This window comes from Dromiciops gliroides, chromosome 1 (genome assembly GCF_019393635.1).
Source record: "Dromiciops gliroides isolate mDroGli1 chromosome 1, mDroGli1.pri, whole genome shotgun sequence".
Lineage (NCBI taxonomy): Eukaryota > Metazoa > Chordata > Mammalia > Microbiotheria > Microbiotheriidae > Dromiciops > Dromiciops gliroides.
This window is the reverse complement of record NC_057861.1, coordinates 471,284,392-471,301,874: the sequence shown is the minus strand read 5'-3', so window position 1 is coordinate 471,301,874 and position 17,483 is coordinate 471,284,392. Positions and strand designations below refer to the sequence as shown.

General features: G+C 35.6%; 1 protein-coding gene across 1 annotated transcript in view; it reads left to right on the top strand.

The window, feature by feature from the left end:
- Positions 1-17,483, top strand: part of MAN2A1 (mannosidase alpha class 2A member 1) — a 205,799-nt gene that overhangs the window by 164,808 nt on the left and 23,508 nt on the right. The window contains exon 16 of the mRNA XM_044003273.1: positions 6,292-6,406. Coding sequence (XP_043859208.1) covers positions 6,292-6,406 — 115 coding nt within the window. The remainder of the gene's footprint in view (positions 1-6,291; positions 6,407-17,483) is intronic.

The following is a 17,483-nucleotide window of genomic DNA, read 5'->3' as shown; positions in this document are numbered from 1 at the left end:
AGATGGGAATTTCAGGAATCAGACCCCATGTATAGCCTAGAGGCCTGGAATTGTAGTAGTCCTTGACAGCAGGGACTTTTTTTTGCTTGTTTACTTTATGTCCCCAGCACCTTAACACAGTGATTGGCACATAGTAAAAGATGTTGCCTGACTAATGGACTAGTAATGGAGATTATAAATTATTCAGACATCTGCTGGCTTTCTACCAGAACAGAACAGAACATCTAATTATTTCTTTATGGCCTAAATAATAATTTTATACTTTAAAAAGGTAGAGGAACCAGCAAGGGCTACTTTATTCTGCACGTGATCCTTCTAGCAAGTAGGAACTGGTTGCTTTAGTGAAAATCCTATGAATCTTGGAAATAAATAACTATTCCACTTGAAAATTTGGGGATAAAGTAGGTGAAAAAAGCCTGACATAATTACATTTACCTTAGATTTCGGGAGAATAGATTTCAGGGTTCAGAAAAAGAATGTGACCTAAAATTCTACAAATGAATTCAGCCAAGGAAGGATGTGAGATTCCCTAAGAATGAAATTTAGAAGACTCAAAGGAAAAAGGAGAAATAGCAAGGAGACCAATGTGGGTTGCACAAGGAACTCTTGATTTTGAAAAAGAGAAAAAGGGAGCAGCATTAGCAACCAATGTAAATGGTTCGGGATCTCATCAGTTTAGATTTTTAAAAAGCTGTCTACAGAAGATAGAAGCAAGAGCAGATTAACAGGATGAATCCAAAAGTAGAATAATGTTAATAGTAACAACAATAATAGTTTTTATATTTGTAAATATTACCTCATTTACCCTCAAAGCAACCATTATTATCAACATTTGACAGATAAGAGAACTGAAGCACATAGGGCCACCCTGCCAGCAACTATCTGAGGCTGGATTTGAACTCAGGTCTTTAGTTCTTCTTGATTCCAAGTCCAGCATTCTAACCATTATGCCACCTAGCATTCATTCATTCATTTAAAAAAATAATAGTGTCAGGATTACCAAAGTTCAAAATGAACTGAGACTGAGTAAAACTAAAGATAGCAAAGAGAAATTTTTAAAAAGCTATTTTGAGGGCGTCTAGTTGGCACAGTGGATAGAGCACCAGTCCTGGAGTCAGGATGACCTATGTTCAAATCTGACTTCAGACGTTTGTTCTGTGACCATGGGCAATTCACTTAATTCTACTTGTTTCTCTGCCATGCCCCCCCCCCCCCCTTGCACAATTAAAAGTCAAAACTGTTTTGGAGTTTAAGGACAGAGAATAAAAGGGGAAATACAGGAATGATACTTTAGGTGGTTGGGACAATGATAATTGATTGTAGGGAAATGGAATATTCAGACTCATTTTGTTTTTATTTTCTGTTAAAAACAAGTTATATTTAGATTAGGACAAAAATACTAATAGGAAGTTGGTGCCTTTGTATTCATTATATACATACATACATACATATATATATATATATATATATATAAATAATGTGTGTGTGCATATATATATATTCCATTTTTACTTACATGTTTTCTTTTCTATTAAAATGTAAACAAATTGAGGTCAAGGAATATTTCACTTTTGTCTTTCTATTTTCAGTGCTTAACACAGTGTCTGCCTACAATAGGCACTTAATACCTATTTATTGATGAATACAGAGGAAGCTTGCTCCTTGCTGCTCTTGAGCTGCTCTTGATTAATTTAAGTCACAAAGTAGAACTACATCCACAGGAATTGAAACATTTTATCATAAGTGAGATATTGTCAGTGATTTTTGAAAGATTATGGAGGTCCTGCAAGGGTAAAGAAGGGCCAATATTGTCCAAGGTTTTTATACATATATACATGTTTGTTTATGAAAATTTTCTCTTGTTACATGTAAAAATAGTTTTTAATTTCATTTTTAAGACTTTGAGTTCCAAATTCTATCTCTCCCCCCCTCCTTTAGAAGTCAAGCAATTTGATAAGGGTTATACATGTATAGTCTTGCAAAACATTTCCGTATTAGTCATGTTGTAAAAGAAAACAGACACCACCGCTTAACCCCCCCAACTGCCCACTGCCCACCACCAAAAAAAAAAGCTCCAGAAAAATGAAGTTAAAAAAAAGTGTACTTCAACCTATATTCAGACACCATCAGTTCTTTCTCTGGGGATGGATAGAATTTTTCATCATAAGTCCTTTGGAGTTGTCTTGGATCATTATATCACTGAGAATAGCTAAGTTATTCACAGCTGATCATCTTGCAATATTGCTGTTACTTTGTACATAGTACATTTCACTTGCATCAGCTCTTGTTGTCTTCCAGGTTTTTCTGAGAGCATTCTGTTCATCATTTCTTATAGAACAGTAGCATTCAGACATGATCACACGCCACAGTTTATTAAGCAGTTCCTCAATTGATAGGCATCCCCTCAAATATTTTTGTATACTTACATCCTTTTCCTTTTTGTTTTTGTTTTTTTTTTTAATCTCTTTTTGGATGCAAACCTAGTAGTGGTATTGCTTGGTCAAAGAGTATGCATGGTTTTATAATCCTTTGGGCATAGCCAAATTGCTCTACAGATTGGTTGAATCTTTTTACAACTCCACCAACAGTACATTAATGTCTCATTTTCCTCGCTTCCCTGCAATATTTGTCATTTTTCTCTTCTGTTCTATTAACCAGTCTAAAAGATATTAGAATAATACCCCAGAATTGTTTTGATTTGCATCTCTCCAATCAATACTAAGAGCATTTTTTTTTTCATACGGCTACAGATAGCTTTGATTACTTCATCTGAAAACTGTTCACTTCTTTTGATCATTTATTAACTGGGGAATGGCTCTTATTTTTATAATTTTGATTATTATCAATTCTCTTTATGTTTGAGAAATGAAACCTTTATCATTGAAGCTTGCTTCAAAATTTTTTTTCACACTTAGTATTGGTAACTGTATTTCCCTCCATCCTGTTTTGCCCTCCTCATTTATTCTAGTCTCTTTCCTTTCATCCTCTCCCTCAAAAGTGTTTTGTTTCTGAATACCCCCTCACCCAATCTGCCCTACCTTCTGTCACACACACCTGCCCCCTCCCCACCCTTATCTCCTCTCTTTTTCCCCCTCTCCAAGTCCATTCCTCTTTCTTACCAATTTTATTTTTTAGATAATTGTCCCATCATATTCAAGACACCTGTGTCCCTCTGTCTATATATACTCTTTCCAACTGCCCTAATAATGAGAAAGTTCTTTTGAGTTACAAGTATTATCCTTCTTTTTTTTTTTTTACAAGTATTATCTTTCTTTGTAGGGATGTAAACAGTTTAACCTTAAGTCCCTTGTGATTTCTCTTTTCTGTTTATCTTTTGATGCTTCTCTTGAGTCTTGAATTTGCAAGTAAAATTTTCTTTCAGCTCTGTTCTTTTCATCAAGAATGCTTGAAAGTCTTCTATTTCATTGAAAATCCATTTTTCTTCCTGAAGGAATACGCTCAGTTTTCCTTCAGTGAATTTTTGTGCCTCTTTTTCCATTTGGCCGACTCTGCTTTTCAAGGCATTTTTCTCCTCATTGGCTTTTTGTACCTCTTTTACCATTTGGCCTAGTCTGTTTTTTAAGGTGTTATTTTCTTCAGTCATTTTTTTGTGTCTCCTTTACTAAACTGTTGACTTTTTTCATGATTTTCTTGCATCACTCTCATTTCTCTTCCCAGTTTTTCCTCCAACTCAAACTTTATTTTCAGAATCCTTTTTGAGTTCTTCCATGGCCTGAGATCAATTTCTTAGAGGCTTTGGATTGTAAGAACTTTGACTTTGTTACCTTCTTCTGAATGCATGTTTTGATCTTCCTTGTCATCATAGTCATTTTTTATGGTCAGAATTTTTTTCTCTTATTTTCTCATTTTCCCAGCCTATTTGTTGACTTTTTAAACTCTTTGTTAAAGTAGGGCTCTACGTCCAGAGTGGAGGGTGCACTGTCCCAAGCTTCAGGTGGTTTTGTGCAGCTGTTTTTTAGAGATACTTCAGGGACCTAGAAGCTTTCAGTTCTTCCAAAATGGTATGGCCTAAGGAGAGGTGTGTTTGCTACTCTCCTGGACTGTGCTCTGGTCTGTGAGTGACCCAAAACTTTGACCAAGGTCTCTGCTCCATAGCAACTGCAAGCTCTCATATGCTAGTGTTTCTCCTTGCCCTGGGACTGCTACCCAGTACTGCAACCTCGTCTGGGTATGGGCAAAGAAACAGAATACTGTCCGCAGTGCCAGTAATGAGGCTCCTTTGATCTTCTGATCATTTGTTCAGTCCCTTTACTGTCTGTGGACTAAGAGCTCTAGAAGCTGCAGCTGCTTATTCAGTCACCCCCAAGGCCTGCTTCTGGTTTGATGGGGTGTGGTCTGTGCTGGTGAAGCCTGGGCTGGACTGTGTTCCACTCACACCCAAGTGTAACAGACCTTTCCTGCTAACCTTCTAAGTTGTCTTTGACTGGAAAATTTTTTCACTCCATCCATTTATGGGTCCAAAACTAAGAAAGGTTATGGTCCTGCTGGACTATTGCCAAATAACATCTAATATATTTTATTCAGTTTGGGACATCATATTTTAGAAAGGTCATTAGTGGTTCTAATTTTTTCAAGTCTTCTTGAAAATTTCTCCTTAGGTATGGTCTTTGAGGTAAATAATACCTGTATCACTATAGAAGTATAGGACTTTTTTTTTTCACATTGATTTTTTAAAACTATGTATTCCAAATTTTCTTCTTCCCTCCCTCCTCAACACTCCCTAAGAAATCAAGCAATTCAATATAAGTCATACATATGTAGTCATGAAAAACATCTTCACAATAGGTTGTGAAAGAAAACAGACAAAATAACTTTAGAAAGAGGAATTAACAAATAAAATTACACTTCAATCTGTATTCAGATACCATCAGTTCTTTCTCTGTTGATGATTTGCATTTTTCATATGTCCTGATAGCATCCTGCTCATCATTTGTTTCACAGTTACTATTGCTAACTGTATTACCCTCCATCCTATTCCCTCCCCTTGATATTTACTCTATTTTTCTTCTTTCACCCTATCCCTCCTCAAAAGTGTTTTGCTTTTTACTGCCCCCTTATCCCCTTCCCCTCCCACTTTCCCTCAGAGCAAAATATATTATACCCAATTGTGTGTGTATGTTATTCCTTCTTTGAGCCAATTCTGCTGCGAGTAAGGCTCACTCACTCCCCTGCTCAGTATAATACACTTTCATAGACCTTGTTCCACTGGACCCTTAGAGCAGCATATGGGTAGAGTGGGTTTTGTCTCCATTTTTCAGATGGAGAGACTGAGGGTCAAGGAAGTTGAATGGCCAAAGGCTCACGTGGCTAATGGGACAACAGTTTCCTAACACTTAGCCTGACATTTCCCCCTCAACGGATCATAGATCCAGAGCTGGAAAGGACCTTAGAGGTCATCTAGTTCAACTCCATCATTTTGCAGATGAAGAAAACTAAGGCCCAGAGAAATTAAGTGACTTCCCTCAGGTCACACAACAGTTAAGCACCAGAGGTGGTACTTGAATTCTGATCCTCTGATTCCCAAACCAGTGTTTTGTTGTTGTTGTTTTTCCTACTATACTATGCTTTCTTAGTATTATCTCATCTTTTAAAGTAAACTCCAAAATTCTGGTACATAGATGGTCAGCCAACTCATCTTCTTTTCATACTTTCATAAAATACTATTATTTAAACCTACCCTTTCTATGTCAGTGTCTTGGCAGTCTCATAGTAGCTGTTCTTAACCTTTCATCTGACTCCTAATGATTAATAACTGACAAGGAGAAATAGCTTTTCCATCTTTGGAAAAACTCATATTACATACCAATGAGATAGCTTTTTCAAGTGATCCTTAACAGTTGGTGTAAGCGCTCTCCCTGCTGCTTCTGACTTTTAAGACCAGCTCTCATCTAACTTTTTCCCAGTCTGGTTCACAAGCAGAAATGAAAAATTTTTAAGGGCCATTCTCTCTGTTTGGGTACCCTTAGTTGTAAGTATGTGGTAGAGGCCCAGGAAGGTAGGCACATGCCCTGTCATATAGCTTACCCACCTCAAGACAAATGAGGCAGAGGTAAAAGCCTTTAACAATCTATATGGTTAACCTGATGTGCCACCTGTTATAATGGTAGGAAACAATACATCTTTACAGAATCACGCTAATTTGGTAAGCAACTGTGGTTTGTGGCTTTAGAAGAAAGAATTTTTCTTAGAATATAAGAATATATTTTGTAATTTTCTTGGAAAATTACAAAAGGTTAAAGATTTTTCACAAATTTAATTTTCTTCCTTCAGCCCTACATTTCTGCTGATCCACCTTTTATCAGAGTGACACATGGAAGGATTTATTCAGAAGTTACATGTCTCTTTCCTAATTTGAAACACAACGTGCGACTTTATAATGTTCAGGGTAAGAATACACTAAAGCTGTTTCCCAAAATATTTGGGCTATGAAACAAATATTTTTGTGCTTGGTGATAAGGTGAAAAAGCATAGATTTGGAGTTAGAAGAGGTGGGTTCATGTCTAGGCAATGCCAACTTATTCCCTGTGTGGCCTTCGCCAAGTCACTTCTTTCCGAGCCTCAGTTTGCTCATTGATAAAATCAGATGGAGAGGAAAAAAAAATCAGATGGAAACTAGATCTCTAAGGTCTCTTCCAACTCTAAATCTATGATCTAATGAAATTCTTTGAATAAGTGGAGCCATTTTATTATTGACACTGACTTTCTAAGCCAGGGAAAAATAGTTTATCATTTTAAAATTCTGAAATAAAATTTTATTATGTTCCTAATTCAGTTAATAATAAGTTGGCAATAGATGGATCACCTTTCCTGGCAGAAAGAATAATAAATGGAAAAAGTTCATAATATAAATAATTTATCTTTAATAAGTAACTAAGCCTTTCTAATCTATTTCAATTTAAAACATTTTAATAGAATTAGAATCATTGAAACATAAAATATTCTTTAAATAAATTTCATATAGTTTATTTCCCATACTATATTTTTACCCCAAAATAAAAAATACTTTTGAAAATCCTTTTAAAGTTTTTTTTTAAACCCTCTTATTTTCCCTTTTCCCTCCCTCATGTTCTGAAAAACATGTGGGCTCCCAGCCCAGCTGCTATGTGATCATTGAATATAGAAGGTCATTAGCATAAGTTTGGATTGAATTGAATTGAATCTTGGGCTGGTTACTTAACTCTTAATTATTTCTGAGGCTTTGTTTAATTTTAGTATCAGTTTCATAAGTTAAGTGAACAGATAAAATGGAATGATGTTGTTGTTGTTATTCCTTCCTTCTTGAAGATGACCATGACATTGGGAGGTGATGTCATGACTTACGGTGAATTGGATTTAAATAAGGGAGGGCTGTGCAAAGTTACCAACCTCATTCTCTCCTCCAGAGACATCTGGGTCCAGTGGCAAGATACACACACACATACATACACACACATCTCCAGGACAACTGGAGATGATCCCAGATGTTTAAGGGAATTGGGGATAAGTAACTTGTCCAGGGTCACACAGTAAGTATATGGAGTGTGATTTGAACTCAGGTCTTCCTAACTTCAGGGACCTTGCTGTGTCTACTGCACCATCTAGCTGCCCCAAATGGCATAATAGACTGCTTTGGAGACCTTAAATCACCAAATAAAAGTCAGCTATCTTTTTTTTTTTTTTTGGCAGGGCAATTGGGGTTAAGAGACTTGCCCAGCGTCAGCTAGTAAGTGTTAAGTGTCTGGGGCCGGATTTGAACTCAGGTCCTCCTGAATCCAGGGCTGGTGCTCTATCCACTGTGCCACCTAGCTGCCCCTATCATTCTTATTCTTAAAATTGAGAAGAGAAATTTTACTTACCCAGCTTGGTTGAGAGTATTATCTTACCTTACTTGGTTCAGCATGTATGTGATTATGCTTCATAAAGGTAAAGTTATATGTATAGTTAATAATTATAATTTCAAAGCTCTTAAAACTTAAGGCACTGAAAGTTCTTCATCCTCTCCTTTATTAGATTTCTAGGATGGTTTATATACAGTAGAGTTAAAGTCATATCTGAGCAGCGTTGTTGGGGAGACTTTAGTGTACTTTTCCTTCTGTTAGATTGAATAGTTTATATAGATATTTGCAGTATATACATATGTGTGTATGTATGTGTATATACACACACATGCATACATATGATGCTTTATGGTTTGCAAAGGACTTTACATGTGTTATTTCATTTGATCCTCACAGCAACTCTGAAATATTTGGTAATAATTATTTTCATTGTATAGTTAAGGAAGCAGATGCTAAGGAGTATGAAGTGGCTTACCTGGGGTCACACTACTAGTGTCTGAGGCAGGTCTTGCACTTACTTCTTCCTAAATCTAGATTCTGTGTATCACACCATCCAGCTGCTTTTAACTTCTTTTTTCCAAAACAGTTTTGCATTTATTAAATTATTGAATTTGTAGGCACCATGAATTCCTGGTGAAAAAAAAAAAGTAAAAAATTAACTTTTCCTCCAAATTGCAGCTTTACATGTTATAAAAATGTTGTACTTTCCTTCTAACATCCTCAATGTCATACAAATGTTGTACTTCCTTTCTATAACCTCAGAGTTAGAATTATAGTCCTTAATCCATTTAGAAAGTCTCTGTATCGTTTTTTGTTAGAATTGATATTGTACCTACCTAGAGAAGCACTTAATTTACATCAACACTGTGATTTGTAAGTGACATTTGCTAGCTATGCTTTCATTTTTCTTTGGAGCTGTAATTATTTCACTGGGTGCCCTAGTTTCTGACATCAAGTTGCCTTGAAGTTTTAGGTTGCTATGGGTTACCAGTCTTTTATGTATATTTTCAAATGCTGACAAAAGGGTTCAAGCCTCAGATCTATTATGATGTATGTCTTCAAGTTTTCTCCAAGCCAGATATTTTTTGTGAGTATAAATTATGGTAGTAGTTATCATCCCACTGCTACCCTTAGGAGAAAATTTCTAAATATTTCTGCCTTATCTCTTACTAACATATTATAAAAACAGTACTTGTGATGAATTTCCTGAAAGAAAACAAGTAGCTTGAAGGCAAAATGTAATGAACTGTTTCAGTGACTTTTGGTTGAAATGATTGGGTAATTCCAATACATAGAAGTATTTAGCAATGAAAGAGCACATGCAAAATTTTTCTACAATATCAATTTCAATGTGATTTTTGAAATTAATTAATCTGTGATCCTTGGCTTTGGGGAAACATCATAGACTTAAAATGATTTTCACTAATAGAATTCTACAAAAAAAGTTGAAAATGAGGATATTTGGCAGTCCTTGCTCTACTACTGACTTAATTATGTGACCTTGGGCAAATCTTTTTTTTTTTTAAAGTGAGTCGGTTAAGTGACTTGCCCAGGGTCACACAGCTAGTGTTAAGTGTCTGAGGCTGGATTTGAACTCAGGTCCTCCTGAATCCAGGGCCAGTGCTCTATCCACTGTGCCACCTAGCTGCCCATTGGGCAAATCTTTTAACCTTTCTGGACCTCAATTTCCTTATATGTAAAATGAAGAAATTGGAATAAGGCCCAAAATAAGATTAAAAGTCCCTTTCAGGTTTCATTTTCTGTTAAAAAAAGTTTCTATGTAGATATTATAATCCAGTGGTTTTATAAACTATTAATTTCATTCTGTGTAATAGCTTATATAGAGTTTATTCTAGGACATCTTAGAAATCAAGTCCAACTTCATTTTACTGATGATAATTATGTTACTGAGCCTTCTACCTTGAACACATTTTGCTTGTACACATTCCTAAAGTCTCACTGATTTAAGTATGTGTTAACATTGACATTAGTACATGTTGGAAATTTGAACACAATAGCAATTTCTCAGTAAGGTCCTTCTTTAAAATCATATTATATATTTATTTAGCATACAGAATCAACTGGTTATCAATGTGAAAAATAATTTCCAAATATGCTTTCTGTATACAGTCAGACCATCAACTTGTTGATCAAAGGCCAACATCATTAAAGAATTAGAAAAAAGAAGAAAGATGAGAAATTTATGCTTTAGGAAATGAATTAAAGACCACATCTTAAGACAGATTGTCCTTATTTTTTTCCTCTGAAAGTTTAACCAGTATAAATACATCACTATAACATGACCAAATGAGAATCGACATTCAAAAGACACTTGATCTTTTCAAACAGAGATGTATAGTAGTCAAAGGCATCGGTGTTTAGAATATTGAGCAATGTCACTTTATAATACAGTAAGGAATACTAGAAAGAAAAAAGTAAGTTTATAGAAAGCTTGACAAGAGATCCAGTAAAACCAGATTATCCCCAAAGCATATGAGGATTAAATCGAAGAACAACAAATAAACACAAATGTAAAAGATTTTAATAGCTATTTATAAATTTTTTTCATCAGTGACAGTAGGGCCTTGTCAATAGATAGTCACAATTTATGAAGGAACATGAAAACTAGGTTTATTACAAGGGAAATGAACATGCATGTGTAACCAAAGAGTTTACAATCCATTCAGAAGTTTTCATTTTTATAACAGCAGGACAAAAGGAGCAAGAGCTACCAGAAATTTCCACCTAAAGGGGCATGACATGGCAAGGGGGAAGGTGCAGGAAAGGTAGGAAAAAGACACAATCTCTCCTGAAGGAGAGGAGCAAGGTGATGGCAAAAGCTGCATTCTTTTCCTTTGGGAACTCCTAGACTATGAAGATAGGATGGTCTGCTTATCTACAAGGGTCCCAGCTTCACAAGCAATTTCTCAGCCTAGTTAGAACCTATTGGCACCCTTCTCATCTACCAAGGACACACAGAGAGTCCAGGTTGGGATGCAAACAACATATTATGTCAGTTCAGGAGGAGCTTTGTCCTTCACACATTCAGAGCCTGCTGCATCCTCTGCGTCCAGTGTTTCTAGAAAATATGGCAACTCAAAAAGACAAGTTCAAGGGACCCCTTAACATTCTTTGATAGCCTCAATATGTAGAATTCAGCGGTACAGTCCCCATTGTGCTGCATAAGTAGAAATGACACAAAAGAAAATAAAGCTAGTAAGAACAGCTGGACTAGACCAACTAAAATCAAAGGTGTTCTTTGCTGAAAGAGATAACCATTTTAAGGACATTTCAGGATTGATACTTGAGATATCTGAGGGAAAATTGATACCAAATAATTTTAAAAGTAACTAAGAAAATATTATTAACTGTTTACTCAGGCCTGCTTTTCCTTCTTTAGAAAATCTTTGAAAATAATCTGCACATTCATTATGGGAATCCTTGATCTCAGTATAAAAGAGAAGAATTACATTAGGCTTTGAATTGCAAATACTTATTTAGTGAATAAGAGATAACTCACGTATAAGTTTCACAATAATCCAGATACTCCATTGGTATCCTCAATAAGCAAAGAACTCAGCACTTTTGAGTGTAACCCCTGTGAAGTATTTATAAAACAACAGGAACAAATTGCAAGAATAAGAATACATCAAAGTGTCATAATCTATACTATTTTTTGGATATATTTTTATTTCATTAAATATTTCCCAATTGTCTCTAAACAGTAACATTCATTTTTTAAAATTTTGAGTTCACATTCTCTTCGCCCCTCCTGCCCTCCCCCACCTATTGAGAAGTCAAGCAATGATATCTATTGTACGTATGAAGTTATACAAATCATATTTCCATATTATCCATTTTGCAAAGGAAAACATGCACAACAAATCCCAAGAAAAAGAAAAGTAGTAAAGTATGTTTTAGCTTGCATTCAGAGATCATCACTTCTCTCTGGAGGTGGATAGCATTTTTCATCATGGGTCCTATGGAATTGTCTTGATCAGAATAGCTAAATCTATTATACTTGATTGTCCTTATAATATTTTTTCTTTTTATTTACTTTTTTCTCAATTACATGTGAACAATTTCAAAAATTTACTTTTTTTAAAATTTGAGTTCCAAATTCTCTCCCTCACTTCTTCTTTCCCCTCTCCAAGCAGGCAAGTGATTTGATGTAGATTATATACATGCAGTCATACAAGCCATTTCCATATTAGCCATCTTTCAGAAGAAAACAAAGGCCAAAAATGCAAGCATAATTTAAAAAAAAACTTTAAAAATATGTTTCATTCTGTAGTCATATTCTATCAGTTCTTTTTCTGGAGGTGGATGGCATATTTCATCATATGCCCTTCAGAATTTTTTGCATCATTGTATTGCTGAGAATGTTATTCACAGTTGATCATTGTTCAGTATTGCTGTTACTGTGTACAATGTTCCTCTGGCCTTCCTTATTTCACTTTACTTTATTAGTTCATATAAGTCTTCTGTCATTTTTCTGAAAGCATCCTGCTTGTTATTTTTATAGCACAATAGTATTCCATCACAATCATTGCCACAACTTGTTCAACCATTCTCCAGTTGATGAGCATCCCCTTAATTTCTAATTCTTGACCACCACAAAAAAAAGGTGCTATGTATACTTTTGTGTGCGCATGCGCACACACACACACACACCCCTCTATGTCCTTTTCCCCTTTCTTTTATCTCTTTGGAGATACAGACCTAGTAAATGGTATTGCTGGATCAAAGGGTATACAGAATTTTATAGCTCTTTGGGCATATTTCCAAATTGTTCTCCAGAATAGTTAGACTAATTCATAATTACAGTGAATTAGTATTTCATTTTATCCACATCACCTCCAGCATTTGTCTTTTTTTTTTCCCTGTCATGTTAATCAATCTGATAGATGTAAGTTGGTATCTCAGAATTGTTTTAATTTGCATTTCTGTAATCAGTAGTGATTTAGCGAAGGTTTTCAAGTGATTATTGATAGCTTTGATTTCTTCTGAAAACTTCCTGTTTGTATCTTTTGACCATTTATCATTTGGGGAATGACTCTTATTTTTATAAATTTGGCTTAGCTCTTATGTATCTGAAAAATGAGGCCTTTATCACAGAAACTTGCTTTAAATATTTTCCCTCATTTTCCTGTTTACCTTCTCTTTTTGGCAGCATTAGCTTTATTTATGCAAACTCTTTTAAATTTCATGTTATCAAAATTAACCATTTTATTTCTGGTTTAATTGTAGTCCTGCTTTGCCAACTCCCCATTGGACATCCCATTAGCATTTCAAACTATAAGTATTTTCAAAGTAGAACTCATATTTTTTCAGAAACCCATTTCTCCAGATGCCTAGAATCATTTCTTTTCAATCATTCTTTTGAATACCATTCTTTTGGTCAACTAGATTAATAGCATCACTCATTCTAGATTCTTCCCTTTCTTTATCTCTTCCCTCTCCTCTCAATATCCAATCATTTGGCATATCTTATGGATTCTGTTTCCACAACATCTTTCACATCCATCCTTTTTTTTTAATCCATTCACTCATTCTTCACCTTTTGTCTATACAATTGCAATTTCTAACCTCCTTCAAGGTTTAGCTCATTTGCCACCCCCATCTTAGGAGGTTTTTCAAGAGCACCACCCCACCACCAAATCGTTTTCTCTCTTCTGTTACTATTTTATATTTATTTTTCTGTATATGTGTTATTCCTACAGTAATATGTAAGCACTTAAGGGGCAAAGAGATGGTTTTCTTTTTATCTTTCTATCCCTAGTAAATGGTAGGCATTTAATAAAAATGTTTGATAAATTGAATGAATTTCCTCATATTTTTTATTCCATACCACTAAACTCTTTTACGTCTTGTTGCAGTCTTTGAGGAAGAAGGGGTTCTTTGCTTTTTGAAGATTATTCCCACTCTTTGTGTTTTGATTCTATTCCTGCCCATCATTTGCTTGTGCCATTGCTTCTCTCTCCTCTCTTGATCTTTTCCCTTCACATTCTATTTCTTTTTTTCCCCTCTCTCATTTTATTTATCCTTCCCTCTCTCTTGCTTCCTTCATTTTCAATCTCTTCCTTTCTATCTTTCTATTTCTCTTTCTGATGTCTATATAGCATGTTATCATTATCTCAAGTTTATTCGACTTTATCTGTTTTCCCTTTCACTGCATATTCCTAGAAAGACATCTATTCTCACTGCCTCTGCATCCTTACCATCCACGCATAACTCTTTTTAAAGTCTAGCTCCAGTGCAACCCTTCTACTGTAACTGTTCTGTCTGAGGTTTGCAGTTTTTTTCCCCTTTTTTAAGCTATTTTATTTTTCAGGGCAGTGAGGGTTAAGTGATTTGCCCAGGGTCACACAGCTAGTAAATGTCAAGTGTCTGAGGCTGGATTTGAACTCAGGTCCTCCTGAATCCACTGCACTACCTAGCTGTCCCAGTTTGCAGTTTTTGACAGTCACCCCTCTCCTCCTGGAAAGTCTTTCTTTTTTTGGGGGGTGGGGGGAGCTTCCTATAAAATTGTTATCACCTAGTACCATTCCCAGTTCTTTTCCAGCTCCTTTGCTGGGTCATTGTCCATTTCTTGCCCTGTAATTATGGGTGTCTATTAAAGCTCTATGCCAGACCCTTTTCTCTCAGTACAAAGAAAACTTTGGTGATCTCATCAGATGTTATGGTTTCAATTATTGCTACAGAAACGACTCCCAAATCTATATGTCCAGCCCTAATTGCTTTCCTCAGCTCCGTTCCTATATTGCCAACTGCCTGATTAACATTTTTACCTTACATCCCAAACTGAAAATGTTCAAAACGTAACTCATTTCCCCCTAAATCTTCTCTAAATTTCTTTATTTTGAGTGTAATACCATCCTTCCAGTTGCCACAGTTTGTAACTTAAGAGTTAAACTTGATTCTTTGCTGTCCCTCACTTCCTTTTTTTCCAGTTGGTGTCTGATTCTCTTCTGTTAAACATGTACATTTCTTCTATCCATACCCTTCTCTTGTCACAAGGCCACAGCCCTACTTTAAACCTTCAACATTTCTGATCAGAACTATTGCATTATTAATTAGATAATGAAGAATTTTCATCATTTTTCACTGGGAGGTGGCTACACATAGATACACTTAGAAGTAGGAATGCAATAAGGTACATGATAGTCTGTTTTCAAAGGCTTAAAATATCAAGCATTCATTAAGTGCCTACTATTTGTCAGCTGCTATAGTAGACTCTAAGAATGTAAATACAAAAAAAGAATGGTTCCTCCAGGAGTTTACAAAATGTAAATGACAATTTGAGATAGCATATAGTAAGGAAATAAAGAGGCATCAATGGAGTAAGAGAGCCAGCTTCATTTGAGAAAATCTGACTCTCCCTTCTGACATTCACTGGTTCTGTTACTGAGCAAGACACTTAGCATCATAACTCTCTAGATGTTTCTAATACAAGTAGCAAAAGAGTTGCTGGATTATATAAATTTGGGGGATAATTTCCTTGCTTATTAAAAGGGGGAAAAAAACCAAAAAGCAAAAAACTAGCCTATATGGCAGGAAACTTCCAGTCTTACTCTTCTGGAGCTTCACCAGATTAGTAGATCCTACTTCTCTCATGAGGGATGCTGGAATGTTTCCAGTCTACTCAAGATGACTAACTGGGGATGTGGAGAATCTGACTTAATGTGCCTTTTAGGCTTACCTGTGAAATTTTGGGGCTTTTTGGTTTTGTTTTTATTGGACCTGTCATTTCTTTGGCAGGATATCTTTTGTAGGAAATTTCTCATAAGGAATTTCCTCTTCCATTGCAGTTTATTTTTCTGCATTTTATAATTTTGTTGAGTTCCTGGGGCACCAAAAGGTTAAATGACTTGCTCACAGTCACAGAGCCAAACTAATTCTCTTCTATACACTATGCTGCCTTTCATTTAGAAAGTTATAATTGGAGGGCAGCTAGGTGGCTCAGGGGATAAAATACTGGCCTGGATTCAGGAGGACCTGAGTTCAAATCCAGCCTCAACCACTTAACACTTACTAACTGTGTAACCCTGGGCAAGTCACTTAACCCTCATTGCCCTGCACAGAAAGAAAGAAAGAAATGGAGAGACCTTAACTGCTTTTAGGTGTAAATGAAAAAAAGTAAGAATCAATTTAAAATTACATAGATATGCAGGATAGTATATTAATATTGATGTGAATCAATCAGTACCTAGAAATTGGCCTGGATTATTGGTTTAAGTGAAAATCAAAAGCCTCTGATATTTGGTGCCTTTAACTTTTTTCCTTTGATATTTTCCATATGAATGCTAACTCAGATTTTATAAAGAATAATAAAACTCCAGTACACAAATATCTTTTTTTTTTTTTTTTTTGGTGAGGCAATTGGGGTTAAGTGACTTGCCCAGGGTCACACTGCTAGTAAGTGCTAAGTGTCTGAGGCCGCATTTGAACTCAGGTCCTCCTGACTCCAGGGCCGGTGCTCTATCCATTGCGCCACCTGGCTGCCCCACACAAATATCTTAACAAGGTGATCAAGGCCTTCCTTACTTGTTAATACAGGTAGGTCTAAATATGTTTCATGTGGTACAGTGGAAAATACTAGATACAGATTGGAATACTTAAGTTAATTTTATATTATCTCCAAAAATAAAACTCTGCCACATTTTCCTTCATAATTTAATTTTTTTTAAATGAACTTCTTTCATGCAGCTTGCCATTTAATTTTCTTTTGTTGGTCCTTTCTCATGCATATATGCCATATGGCATAATTGTTAACAACAGATACTCACTTTGTAAAAGTGACATTTTGTAGCAGGCCACGGCTTTACCATCAAGCAATTGACTGAGAGATGTAGGGAATGCAAGGTCCTTTTCTTATTATTTATTGAGAAAACTAAGACTTTTAAGTTTTCAGAGAAGCTGTTATGACCTGCATTGGTAAAAGTATGTTCTTCATCAAGGAGTTCACTGTAGTAGTAGAATTTGACACAATAAAGCAATAATAATAATAATAATAATACCAAAAAAAGTTCCCTTTTAACAAGGTATCTCCTAACCATTCCTGAAAGCCATTCACTATTCTCTGAAAGCTGTAACATAAAAAACCTGTTTTAACAATATCCAAATCACAAACATCAAGAGAAGGAATAAATTAGGGAGAACATGCTCACAAAAGGTCTTTGCTACTGAGACAGAGGAGATCCAGCACAGAATGAAAGGAGAAGGGGGATTCCCATAGAGATTGTGAGGTCCTTTCAATGCTCCTTTTTATAGTAAGCAACACACTGCTGGATGAAAGCCCAATAACATTCAGTTTCATCCTCTGGGGTTTTATTCCAGAAAGGAGGATCAGAATTATTTTAATGCTTACGATTATATTTCATAATGATAATTTTGTTGACTAAGAGAATCCAAAGCGAAAACAAATGGGTAGTAATTGTTTCTTCTGGGTTTGCAGGGATCTTTACATGAGCTTTACTTATCATATAGGTCACAAAGTCCAAGAGTGTGGAATTTTAACCCAGGTCTTCAGTGACTTTAAGTTCAGCATTCTCTCCACTCTACCTGCTTCCTCTCAATTTCTCAGCATTATGAAAAGCCCAAGCATCCATTAGACCATTGGGTCTGATTGCTAGTTTTTTAATA